Raw genomic sequence first — 13777 nt, forward strand, 5'->3', positions numbered from 1 at the left:
CATTGGTCCAGCTGTACCTACTTCCTACCCCTTCTCTACTGCATCATAAAAAGAAAAGAGTCCAGAGGGATTTAATTTTAATGGTGGCATTTAAAACGTATATAATTTTGCAGCTCCTGGCTAAGACTACGTTAAGTCACAAAGTTATCAACTTGGAAATAGCAGATAGGAGTGTGGATAGCAGTGAAATGTACTCAGGGTTTATTTAACCAGTGAGGTTAAAGTGTTGTATTGACTGGCACACTGGTGATGAGGTTTGCACAAGGAAGGAAGAGATTTAGTTTGCCTCTCCTTCTGTCACTTACTAAATAGAAGCCTTGGGTCTCAACAAGCCAGAGCTGTCACGTGCATGAAATGGGACCACTAGCACTGTGCCTGCCTTAGGAAATTGATAAGGTGCCCTCCCACCCTGGTTCTAAGAGGTGATTCTACACTATGTGTTTCCACTTTCCACCAACAACTATAAGAGTCCAAAGTCAGGAACAAAGTTCTTAAAGATTCTGTGAATGAGGACCATTCACTTACTTCTAGGAGAGTTAGAAAACAAAATAAAGCAAACAAAAAACTCTCAAGTGCCAGTCATTTTTGAAAATGCATACTTCATCTCATCTTTGCTTCATTTTCCCTGCAAATCAGTACATTTCTGGCCTTTTTTTTTTTTTTTTTGCAGAATTACAAATTAATATGTGTTCATAGCCTGAGGCTGAAATATTGCAGGATGTGGAAAAGTTGTTAGGCACCCATCACTCTTCTCTGAGCTTTCTTGTAATTTGCATTCGCTGGGGGAATTAAATAGACTCGTAACACAAATTTACATTAATTTATTAGTAAGTAATGGCATGCTTTAAGGGGATTTAAAGTGATCATCATAATAAGTCAAAAAAGTTTCTGGCAATTAGCACTGCAACAAATGTAAAAACACGGAGGGTGGGGGATGTGCATGGAAATGAAGGTGCGTTTCAGAGGTCATTTCCAAGAACATCTTATATATTTACATGACATGTGACCAAACTAGGAATTCTGTGTAGTCTGTGCAAGTGGCAGTCATGTTAAAATTCAACAAGAACAGAAGAAACAATTTGAGAACTGACTTTAAAAGCAGCTAAGAGAAGAAAGCAAATGAAACAGTGACTGAATAAAAATAGGGGTGATTGAAGTTAATACTTTTAAGATTCTCTCAATAAGAAAGAGTTGTTTAAAAATCCAATGTAAATCTGTTTCTAAAAGATTTAGATATATGGCTTACTTCTCAGAAATGCTTTTGTAAAAGGATAAATCTATGTTTCCACAGTGGTCCGAATTATGCTTCAAGTTGCTTTTGTGCTTAAACCTTGAAGTAGAAACAAAAATTCTGAAAGAGGTACATATACTTGTCATGACTTGCTAATTAATTAATTATTTCTTCTGCTATCTTGGGAATTCCACCTACCTGTAAACCTGTAACTTAAAATTGTGTTTCTCGACTTTAGCATGCATAGGAATAACAGAAAGAGCTTATTCAACATGGATATTCCAGGCTACCCCCCCAATTTTGATTTGCTAAATTTAGGGTAACGCTCTGGAATCTGTATTTTAACAAGACTTACGAGAGGTTCCAGTATAAATGAACTGTAGCTCACACCTTGAGAAATACAGCCTTAGACCAATTTCCAAGGGTGAACTCTGAATTTACACCTTTATTTTGGAGTGGCTGGTTGGATATGACGTAAACATAAATCTTACCAAATCCCTGTGCCTGGTAGTACAGAGCTAGGATAGAAACCAGTCCCTGACCTTGGAAAAATTTCCCAGTTTCCTCACATTTAATATAAGAGAGCTGGACTAAATGCTGTCTAGACTCCTATGTAGTTCTAATACTTTATGTGCATATCTGATGCCTAGCAAATATTTCGTAAAGATTATGACTCATGTGTTGGCCAATGTGGATGGAATGAGCCAGGGAAAAACAGAAATCAGTCTTTGGGCCATTAAATCAGTTTAAAAAATTAAATAACTCCACTCTCCTCCCTTCTCATTTCAGCCACAACCTAAGGAGCTGGAATGGCAATTAGATATACAAACTCTATGCTTAAATAAAAAAAGGTATTGTTTACTTAAAAATTTAAGCAACTGTTTACTACACATAATTATCAGAAATTAGATATATTGATTGCTGAGCTGTCATCTCTGTGTGGATGGTTGACAATTAGTATAAATAAAAATCACTCTTAGATTCCATTTTAATAATCCTGTCAACAAGACTAAACACAACCAACATCATTTGTGTTACAAATAACTGAATTCAGATGGTTCCCATTTGACTAACTCTATGTTAAATGAAAAACCAATTTCTTTGCTTGATGCTGTTGAAATAGGTTTTTTTTTTTTTAATATAAGACAGGGACTGTGAGATCCAGTTATAGAAAACAGTAGTAGGCTATTCAAATAGCAACAGGGAAAAAACTCCGTATTACAGAAATCATGACTTACAGTTTTTTGAGTGTGTATTTTACACAAGGCCATACATGGTACCTTAATGATGTAAGTGGCTTAAAAACAAATCTGTTGGGTGAGGGTTGATTCCAGTCACAAATACTAATTTTCTCTATATTTCCTTAAAACTACTATAGGCAGCAATAAAAAAACTGCCCATTCTTATGATTATTTATTTAAAACCGCATGTTATATAATACTGGTGTTTAATATTTTTTTAAAAAGTACTGCTTATTAAGACATGTGCAAATAGCTGTAGCAAAGCCTATGAAGATAAGGCAGAACCTCATGCATTCATTCGCCCACTGACCAAACACTGTGTGCTACCAAGTGCTAGACGCTGCTCTGCGTGCTGGAGATGGCAGCGGGAGAAAGACCCAATAAAGTAACCTTCTGTTTCCGTGGGACTTAAATTCTAAGAGGTTAGACAGACAATAAATACATAAGGAAATAAATATGTTATATAACAAATGCTAAATAGAAAGTAAAAAGAGGAGGGGGCAAAGGGTGATGGGGAATTTTATGTTGATTTGCCAAGGAAGCCACTCTGATAAGATGCCAGTTGAGCAGAGGTTTGCATGGAGAGAGGAATGAGCCAGGAAAACATCTAGGAAAGAGAGTTCCAGGCAGAGAGAACAGCAACCAAAATATCTGAAACATTCTAAGAAGTACAACATGAATCTGGAAAACCTAGGCTTTGAAAAAAAATATTGCAGGCTTTCCTACAGCTTAAGTTGTGTCTTTTCTACTAAGCCTCTTTGACCACTCAAATTCTAGTCACCTCCTGCTGCCCTGAACTCCTACAGCAAATCTAACTTGTCACTGAACACCATGAAATGCTGTTTTGTTTTGTTTCTGGTGGTGGAGGGAGTGTGATCCCCTCACTGGACTGCAAACTTTAGAACAAGGATGATACTGTGTGCTATTTCTGATACCAAACTCTTGCCTCTACCCTATGTGCCTCAGTGTTCAACATATGCTAAGATTCTTAATAAAAGTATTTGATTAACCAAAGGTGGTGTGTGCAAAATTAGTTGCAATTTGAAGTTTTTAATGGGAAATACTTCCTTGTCACGATTCCCTGGGTGTGGCATTGAATCGCTGTCAGGACCTCGTATTTCCCTTTGTGACAGTACACGCTCATCCCAACATACACAAAAGCTTCCTTAAAAGGAGAAAAACATAACAAATGAGGAGATATATTAAAAGGCTTTATTTACAATAGAGAAATTTTACAAATATAATTTTTAAAAATTATGTGTCAATCTATTATGTTTCCCATAACATTAGAGATTTATATAAAGTTGGAAATGACAGGATGGATTTATGCACAAATCAAGAACAGTCAATGGAAGGAATGGGTAATACATGTGAAGGCGTCATGACAAACATCACTGAGTTCTGTAAACTGCCATACAACTTAAACGTGTAATATTAACTGCACAAAGTATACCAAAACATATGCAGAAACACAAAATTAAGTGCTGTTTTAATTATTCACTTTTTGGGATGTGAATACATAAGTAAACTTCATTGCACAGTTTTTGCTGAAAATGAAAGACAGTATCTACCTAAGGACTTCAGTTGTTTAAAATAATTAACACAAACTATATAATTAAATTATACCATCATAATATTAATCTCTTATCTTGTTTACATTTTTGGTGTTTTGGGACTTGGGTTAAAAAAATCCAAGTTCTACAATTGAAAGAACTTTGTTCTTGCCATTGGCTGAGCAGCATGTAGTATAGTCACCTCGCCTGTTAATGCCAGAACACGGATGGTACCTCCTAGTGCAGTGTGTGCATACAATCTGATTTTAATATCCTATCTGCTGCAGAAATACCTATCAGCTTGTGCTCTTTCAAATCAGATTGAAAAGCAAAGAAAATAAATTAATTAAAATTGCTAGTCCAAGGACGTTCATATGAAAATTATAATCTAAATATATATGGTCCAATTTTGACAAGAATCTTCTATATTTTGCCTTTAAGCAAAGGCACTATCCATTCATTTCATAGGGTGAGCTGAAGATGTGAGTGGAAGAAATTATTCTGTGTCACAGAAACACATTAACATAGCAATCATGATGTACTAAAGGAGATCTTTTTCATTTACTAATTGTACTGATCTATTCTTTGACATATACCAATGTATAATATTGAAAAAAGGGCAGGTCATACAAGGTGGTCCTTTCAGACGAAGGAAATCTTTAGAAACACTTTCAAAAGCTGAAAGAGCGAAAACAACTAAGTCTGTTGAGATGTAAGAAAATAATTGTCTTAAAAAATACCAGGTTGAGCCCCATGAAATGACTGGTATTGAACAGTTTTTAAAGTAAAAACGCTTCCATTTCATGTGCTTCAGGATAATCTGTGGGGTGGCACTGACTTGCCCGACCACGGGAGGCTGAAAATGCAGGTGGTCAAAGCTTTGTACCTTGGGACAGGCATCATCATATTAGCCCTTTCATGAGAATATATATAAAATAAGAAAACACAAGGTGTCACCAAATCTATTCTTGGGAAAACAACTCATATCTCAAAAAAAAAAATGCTTTGAAGAACCATATAATTATTTTGATTTGCTACAGGACTGTGGAGGATTGGGAGTGTCCATTCCTTAGAATAATGTATTATTTCTAAGCAGAGATCTCTATGTTGAATTTAACCAGATAAAATACACTATACCCTAATTTGGCCGAAAGTTTTATTAGATTTTCCTCAATTGACCGTGAAGAGATACATTGGCATTTTTCAGAGTTAAATCCTGCTTTCATAAACTGAAATGAAATGATTTACTACATTTGAGAAAGGGCCCTCTTCAAATCTGAAAAATCTGAATCAAATGTAATGCTTTCTTTTTTTCAAGAAAACAATTGAAGATGAAATGCAAACTAAAAACCATATGAAATACTCACCCTCTCTGTGGAGAGACGCATTTTCTTCATATATTCAGATAAAAGCAAAGTCTAACACACTTATAAAAGTTATACAATTTCTCTTTAAAAAATATAATTCAGTAATAGCAGAGCTCTGCAAAACTGGAAAGCTCACCTTGCTGTGTGGTAGGAAACAGAGTAAACTGATTTAATGTCAAACTTGGGAACTAATTCCCAAATTAGAAAACACTAATATAATTAACCAACAAAAATACACCGTGGTTCCAGTGAAATGAGGTCAACAGGAGATGATCCTTTTGGGATGAGATTCTAATTTGAATTACAATGTGAAGTCTTTTAGAAGACATTCTATCAAATAACAATAGACCCGCATAAGGAGGCTGTCACAGTTATAAGATCTGTCTCTGGTGGATAGACAAACCAGATTAACATAAAATTGAAAAGGAAAGAGCTTTTTCATTATTTAATTTATTATTATGGCTTTTTGCAACATGGCAAAACATTACAGCTTAAAGCAGACATCATCTCCTCATAGAGGAGGAAAAAGTTTTGCAGTCAAATCAAAATCGTAATTAAGAGGTCATTGGTATACCATTCTACTCAGTTTAACACAAATGATACCATACCTTCATGAACTCCAGAGATAACAGATTACTTAAAAAAACAAGCAAACAAACCTGTGATTCACTGACTGAATAATAAAGGATACAATGAGGAATTTATGTCCATTGATGCCTATGATAATAAACATAAAAGACTGCAAAACGATTTTAGAACTTAGGATAATCACAGACCTATTAATAAAAATTCAGCATGTGCCTGAACACCAGAAAAGGAATTATTAAGGTATGCAGTGAAGGGAGTGGAGTAGAGTAAAACATAAAATGTCTTTTTATTGGTCATTGACTTCAGCTTTCTTTATATTATTAGAGAGGACAGGGAGAAGATGGGCTTCGGTATTGAAGATCCAATGTTTCAGGGGAAGTAGATCGTCATCAGAAAATATTAAGTACAAATATCTGGAAAGAGAAACATGGGTGTATGAGGCCTGGAGACTCTGCCAAGGAATGAAACCACAAAGACAGAAAAAAACCACATCAATGTCTCCCTTCATCTTACGGAGAACCATGGACAACAGTCAGGGAAAGCAAAACCCTGAGGAGGGTACTCAGTGCTGAGCAAAGACGCTGCTTTGCTCGTGTCTGAGAGCCACACAAAGCGGCCCCAGGCCGTCGGGCTTACATGTGACTGAAGGCACACCTGCAATTATCGCCACGCGTGTACAACGGCATTCAGAAGCAGTCATGCCTGACGTTATGCGAGTGTGCTCACGACACAGACAACCAGAAAGATCTGTCCAGGTATCCCAGTCATACATGCTCAGAATGATTTTACTCACTTGAGCGTCTCTGCCAGGAAGAAGCTCTGCTGCACGTCGTCGTAGCTCTCACGGCTCAGGTAAACGTCCCTGAGGCCTGAATAGCCTCCTTTCAGTCTGCAGTGATTTTCCAGGGCCTAACGCACCAAGAGGAGGAGGGAAAAACAGTCACTCTTCAGTAAACTGATTGTCACGAATTTTTACTATAGATCGTCACATTTAAATAAAACAAGGATTCAAACTGAATGACAGACAGCGACAGGTTCAGGCAAAAATTTCAAACATGGTAACAGGAAAGTGTAAATAAAGTATGAAAAGTTAAAGGACATGTGGACAATCTATTTCATCTAACTGGGAACGCTCTCACATTTAGTTTCAGAATAATTTTTCAGTGAGTTTTACCATTTCCTCCTGTGGTCTAGAGTAGAGTTCGTCAAACTATAGACCACAGGAGAATCTAAAATTTTGCTTTTATAAATAAAGCATTATTTAGTATACTGTATAGCATAGGGAACTATATTCAATCTTGCAGTAACTTATGGTTAGAAAGAATATGAAAACAAATATATGTATGTTCCTATACAACTGATGTACTGTGCTGAATACCAGAAGTTGACACAATATTGTAAACTGATTATACTTAAATCAAAATATATTAAAAAAATAAATAAAGTATTATTGAACCAGAGCCATGCCCACTTGTTTACATACTGTATGTGGTTGTTTTTTCACTATCGTGGCAGAGATGAGTAGTTGCGTATGGCCCCCGAGCCTAGTTCTCTCTGGCCCTTCCAGAAAAAGTTTGCTGACCTCTGGTCTAGAGAGATTGTTAATGCCAGTCGGGATCCTACACCACTGCTTGAGAAAGTGTACTGGACCCAAAACAGCTGCCTCTGTCATCAGAACATCTTATTCCTTAAAAATTGACTATGGAATACTAATTAGTAATACTGGTGACTGACAGATATAAAGGGAAAAAATGGAAAGCAGCAAAAAAAACACGGCTGGTGTCTTATTTCTGAACTATATTTTTCTTTTCTTTAGTCTGAGATGGAAGAAGATGGGATGAATCCACTGGTAACCAGAGAGACGTGATCCTGTGTCGCTACGCTGCCTGACTTTAGTGAGTATCATAGTCCGAGATGGGAAGAAAACATTGGGCAGTGTGGGAATGAAAATTTAGGTAAGAACCTAAAACAATTTGCCTTCCACTTAGCTGTCACTAACGTGACTGTTGTTTGTATTTTGAAATTACATTGATTTGCTTTGCTAGTTACCAGGCATATTCATCTATAGGAAAGTTATTTTCTACTCATTATATCTTATTAAATCTATTAACCATATGGTCAAATAAAGATGTCCATTGTATAAGAACTGTCATCAGAAATCTGGTTATAATTCACAGAACATGACAAAAATAGTAAGACTAAATAAACCCCCTAATATTTATAACGAGATAAAACATAGGAAACGCCAATAAGATAAAGCTACTCTCAGATTCTCACGTCATTTTTTCATTTCTTCTTCAGTTTTCTTTCACAAGTCACAAACCTGTCCCTCTTTTTTCACATGCATAATTATATTCCATCTTCCTCCCACTTAGCCCAACTACCAAGAAGATATGGCATTGATCTTGCCATATTAGTTGAGAAAATCTTCACTGGCTAGAAAAGGGCTTTGGAGGAAAGTATAGCTCTAATGACCCGGGGCCTGGAAGAGGGGAGAGGGAGACAAACCCAGGGAGCAGGAACAGGGCGCTGAGAGCTCAGCTTCCATCTGCGGACGTTGATAATGAGGATATTGATTCTGCATGTGAGGGCTGGAGGGCAGAAGGGAGCCTTGAGGAGAAGCATTTAATTACCAGGTTAAAGGAAATCTAACTGGCAGCCTACTTGAATAAAGAACACGTCTCATGATGTGGTACTTTCTAAAAGCCCCGGGGAAAATAAGAACAATCAACTTAACAACAAAAAAAAGTGCTTTGATTATATTCTCAGTTGCAGACAATGAGCTAAGTCAGGGAAAAGCCTGAAGAAAGGAACTTTCTGGTCTTATTATATTTTTCCTTTCTTCCTTTTTTGATAACAGTTCTTTTTGATAAAAAGTCAAATACCAGATACATGGTATAGGCAAAAAAATTATCGGTAAAAAAAGAAAAAAAAGTCAAGTCTAAATTTTAAGACTTTAGGGATGTGAAGCTGGGGACAAGCAGCTCTCCTGGGCTCCCCCAATAGGCCTGGTTTTATAGTTTCTCCACAGCAGAAGTGGTCGTGTATTCATGCCACTTAGTCTGATCAGGACATCATTTGACTACAACTTGTTCTTGGGATTCTCAGCCTCTGGGAATAGGATTCCTCTGAGAACAGAGCATGAAACAAGGGTTGGATGCATGGAGTTTTTTTGGGAGGTGACATCAGGAAGTGAGCCAGCGGGGAGAGGGAAAGAAGGAAGGGAAAAGGGCCAGTGGAAGACACCGAACAGGTCACAGCTGTGTGCACTGGGGGCTCACTCCTGCCAGGAACCCTCTAAGGAACCATGCAGGACACATCTTGGAATTACTCTTCAGAGGAGTAAGACTGGGATAGTTACCATCAACTTCCAAAACCTCACTGGCTGAGGGTTGCCCCTGGGGCCGCTAACTCTCCCACATTTCCCAGACCACAGCCAGCTGCCTGGGAAGGGGCTCAGAGTCAGAGTAGCTGAGAAGCCCTGGGTGGTGATGCTGTCAGGAGGCCACGGTGCCCCAGCAGCCAAAGTTGAGACACAGGGTGGGGCTGGGGGATGGGATACAGGAAAGAAGGGGAAAAACGGCCGCCACACCTTCTAAGTCTATGATCTTTGTGCTTAAAAAAGGCAAGAGCCTCCAGCACTCCTCCCTCCCCACTACAGCTCAAGTCCTAACAGAAGGTACCAATGGCAGAAACGGGGGGAATCCCTGCTTTGTGACACAGGGAAACAATCTGACATCATATGCTACACTAAAGGTAGACAATAGATAAAAATCCTAACACATAAAGCCAACCTTATTCCCCTACAAATAAACAAACACCTCTGAAGAACCAAGCAAATCAAAGCTGCCTGCCCACAAGATGGTAGAGATTTGCTGACTTTCCATTTTTGATCAATCCCATCATACATTTTTCACATTTTCACATCTCTAAAACTGGCATGCCATAATTTAATTGGTAGTGTCATGCTTCCTTAGTGGTATATAAAATAACGGTATTTCTTATCAATTATGGTGTCTTATACTTAATGATACGCTATTCCTGATATTTTCAATTTATCTGATGTTTTCAAAGTGAATATTAACGTTAATTCCTTTGCTGGTCTATCGAAGACCAAAGTAATTCCCATCACTAAGGCTTAGATGAATCTCAATTTTAATATACTTTTCTCAGAGGAAAAAAAAGATAAATTTAAAGAAATTGGAATTACCATTGACTAAACATAATTAGAAAACTTTGCAAAAAAAAAAAAAAGAGGCCTAAAAGCTGCTATTGCTTAAAATGACTGACAACTGGTGATAAGGCACGCTCAAAATGAAGACGGTAATGGGCAAGATGCATCAACGGCTTCCTAAGATATTAGTTAAATTTTACACAAAGGCAATATTCATTTTAGATTTCCTGAGAGAAGTTATTCTTAACAGTTTTAAAAGAAAACTAACTTTCTCACAAAGAGTGCTAGACAGTAAGAGTGTAATTAAAGCATTTGCTAGTTCTTACCCCCTGAATTCCCTACCACTCCTTTTGGAATAATAGCTCTTAAAACTAGACATTGTTTGATGCATATCCTGGAGGGTGCCTCCGCTGGCATCCAGCACACAAAGTGTTTAGCAGGTTAGTTTAGGAAGATGACACAAAACATTCAACAGGAAGAGACCCAAGAAATGACAAAGATAATTAACACACTGGACAGATAGAAAGCTTAGAGCTATTCAGAGAATCTGGACACTAGTGAAGGAATATTCTCGTACAAAGCAGTTCCTCTATAAGTACTTTCTAAAAGATCTGCATAGCTAATTTACTCTAAGTAAAACCATATATTATCATTTCAATGCCCCAAGACTAAAAGAAGCTACCACATAGTGGCTTCTTGAAACAGACAACAGGCAGGGGTTGACTATTTCCAACTTGCCAGTAACCTTCTGTGGAATTAAGTGATCATCATTTTACAGTCGTGAGAACTTAATTTTATAATATTCTTGTCTAGATTTGTCCTTCAATACCAAAGCAGGCATATTTACATCACTGTTATATAAAGCAAAGCTGAATCCAGGGATATAGGATGACCTAACTGAGAATACTCAGTCTTGAATGGAAAAATGGCTGGTCAAAGCTTTAAGTTTTAAAAATCATAGAAAAGTTGATATGCTAGATTTGTAGGTAGCATTGAACATTTTCTTCCAGAGACATTTATATATAAGAAACGTGAGCAAATTAAAACGTCACCTCTACGACTTCCCAGGCCCATTTCCTGTACTTTGGGTCATGAGTCAGTCGCCACATGTACATGTAAGTCTCGACAACTTCTGGCCGTAGGATGTAGTATTTCTCATTCTGCCGTGTAGCAATGGCTTCAACACCACCATCGAATCTGAAAGCTTCTGGTCCCAGTTTCATAACTAAAGGACATTGCAACAGGTGACAAGGGTCATTGTCCTAGACAATGCTTAGTGTCTATAACTAAAATGAAACTAGAAAGTACTTTATAATATTCAAGAGAGATGCCAAAACAATTATTTTATGGAATAGTTATAAACATTGTATAATAAGCAATATTAAATATACCTTTCTAATTTATTCATCAAAAAGAGTCCATCTTAGAAAATGGTAATGATCCTTTATTTTCTTTCATTTAGCCACCATTTACTGAGTACCCAATGGGTAGGTGCACAGCACCACCTCACTAGCGAGCTAGAAAATCTGTGGTGGAGAATTCTAAGTCATTACATCGTGAAGGGTATTCAGTCTTTGTGCTTCGAGCTTCTGTTTTATAAGAAGGGAGCCAGACTCTTCATCATCTATTTCATGGAGATTCTGGGAAGATCAATTAATAGTTTAGAAAATACTAAGTTTCTTTTGCACTGAGACAGAGACTCTCACCAATGTTATTTACTTAAAGCAGGGCCAATAAGTCAGACTGATTTAACACTTTATGGCCTGGATTTCTGCTTCTTGGTAAATGAAAGGTAAATATTTTTATGTAGGAAAGCAGTGCCTCTTAAAGTAAAAATATAAATTCCTTTACGATATTAATCACGAACACCAAGTTTCATCAGGCATATTCTTTTGAGGGCAACAATGGACAACAAATGGACAAAGTTCCTTACTGAATGGAGCAAAAAGCATGCGGGAACAAACTGCAAATGAAGATGAGCGTGTACTCACATGTGCGATTGTAAGACTCATGACAGGTACGGGCGATTTCAGTCCCGAGCTGAAGGTAGTGTTCGGTCAGGCCTTTTGGGGCGTCATGTGCCCCAAGTGCAAACATGCCCCCAGCAAAGCAGGTCAGGTGGCCCATCTTGTGTTCCAGGAGGCCCCCTTTCCACTCTGCGATGTAAGTCAGCCCGTTACTCGACTTCCGGATCAAGTGGGTCTCAATTGCCTGAAAATCATACTTACTTTTAATATTTTGTAATCTCCTCTCAAATTTATACTAAAAACACCCCCAACATTAAAAAAAAAAAAGAAAAGGATAAAACATCATTCACAATTTGAAATCGGTGCTACAAGTCAATTCAACCTGAAATTTCATGCCACTGCTTTCTGTGTATTTCCTCTAGCCCATGCCTCACTAGTTTGGTTAGTCAGAATTAACGCTGTTGGGCCAGCCCGGTTGGCTTTGCTTGGTTCCCTAACTAAACACTTATAGCCTTTATACCCCCCAAAGGCTGTCTCTTTTTCAAAGACAGGCCATGGGTATAGTGGTAATAGTTGCTTTAGTGTATTTCCATTTTCACAAATGAAGAAACAACACAAAGCAGCACAGGCTGTACCATGAATGATGAACAGAGCACATCTGTGAGTAAAACCCAGCCTGGCGGTACTTCCCTTCCTTTCCCTCTCCTAGGCGTGGGGAGGCAGCAGAACACAGTGGGAAAAAGGAGCTGGTCCTGAGTCCGATTGCTTGGCTTCAAATTCCAGCCCTGACACTATCTGTAAACTTTGTGGGTTATTTGCTTACGATATCCTTAAATTTCAGTATCCTTATCCAGAAAATGGGAATAGTAGTATCTACTGTGAAAATGGCAACATTTTGTTTATAAAGAGATCAGTACTATGATTAGCACTTGATAAAGGTCACTTATCATGATCACATCTCCACTGTGGTCCAACACTTGAATTAAATTCCTCATAATAATTCTATTTAAAAAGGACATTAATATATAATAAATAAGTACTTTTTTTAAAAAAAGAATAAGGTCTATAAATTTGGGAGAGATGATGTTTACAAGAATGATTTATTAAACACCTTTTATTTCTGCCCAGGACTGCTGATATTCTTTTGATTAGATAAACAAAAGAAGTCTTATTTTTTTTTTAAACAAAAATGTAGTGTAAGTGCTTGGCATCACTGTTTCTAATTACTGTAATAGGAAATGCCCTCCCCCCACCCAATTTCTTCATGGAAGGAGAAAGACTGTGACTGTGACTGCACCTGTTATACTATTAACAAAAAAGAGACGCTTTAAAAAAAAAGAGAGAGGATTTTACGAAGCACATTTGGGAATACAGGCACACCTCATTTTATTGTGCTTTGCTTTACTGCACTTCACAGACTGCATTTTTCACAAATTGAAGTTTCGTGGTGACCCTGCATCAAGTTCATGAGTCTATCAGTGCCGTTTCTCCAACAGCATTTGCTCTTTTCATGTCTCTGTGGCATATTTTGATAATTCTCAAAATACTTCAGACGTTTTCATTATTACTATATTCATTATGGTGATCTGGGATCAGTGATCTTTGAGGTGACTATTCCGACTCACTGAAGGCTCAGATAATGGTTAGCATTTTTTA

General features: G+C 37.5%; 1 protein-coding gene across 2 annotated transcripts in view; it reads right to left on the reverse strand.

The window, feature by feature from the left end:
* Positions 1 to 3666: 3666 nt before the first annotated feature.
* Positions 3667 to 13777, reverse strand: part of MAN1A1 (mannosidase alpha class 1A member 1) — a 151469-nt gene continuing 141358 nt past the window's right edge. For both annotated transcript variants that reach the window (XM_032484791.1, XM_032484788.1), the window contains exons 10-13: positions 12146 to 12365; positions 11207 to 11379; positions 6774 to 6889; positions 3667 to 6393 (exon numbers count right to left, since the gene is read on the reverse strand). In XM_032484791.1, coding sequence (XP_032340682.1) covers positions 6267 to 6393; positions 6774 to 6889; positions 11207 to 11379; positions 12146 to 12365 — 636 coding nt within the window. In that variant the 3' untranslated portion in view covers positions 3667 to 6266. The remainder of the gene's footprint in view (positions 6394 to 6773; positions 6890 to 11206; positions 11380 to 12145; positions 12366 to 13777) is intronic.

This window comes from Camelus ferus, chromosome 8 (genome assembly GCF_009834535.1).
Source record: "Camelus ferus isolate YT-003-E chromosome 8, BCGSAC_Cfer_1.0, whole genome shotgun sequence".
NCBI classification, from domain to species: domain Eukaryota; kingdom Metazoa; phylum Chordata; class Mammalia; order Artiodactyla; family Camelidae; genus Camelus; species Camelus ferus.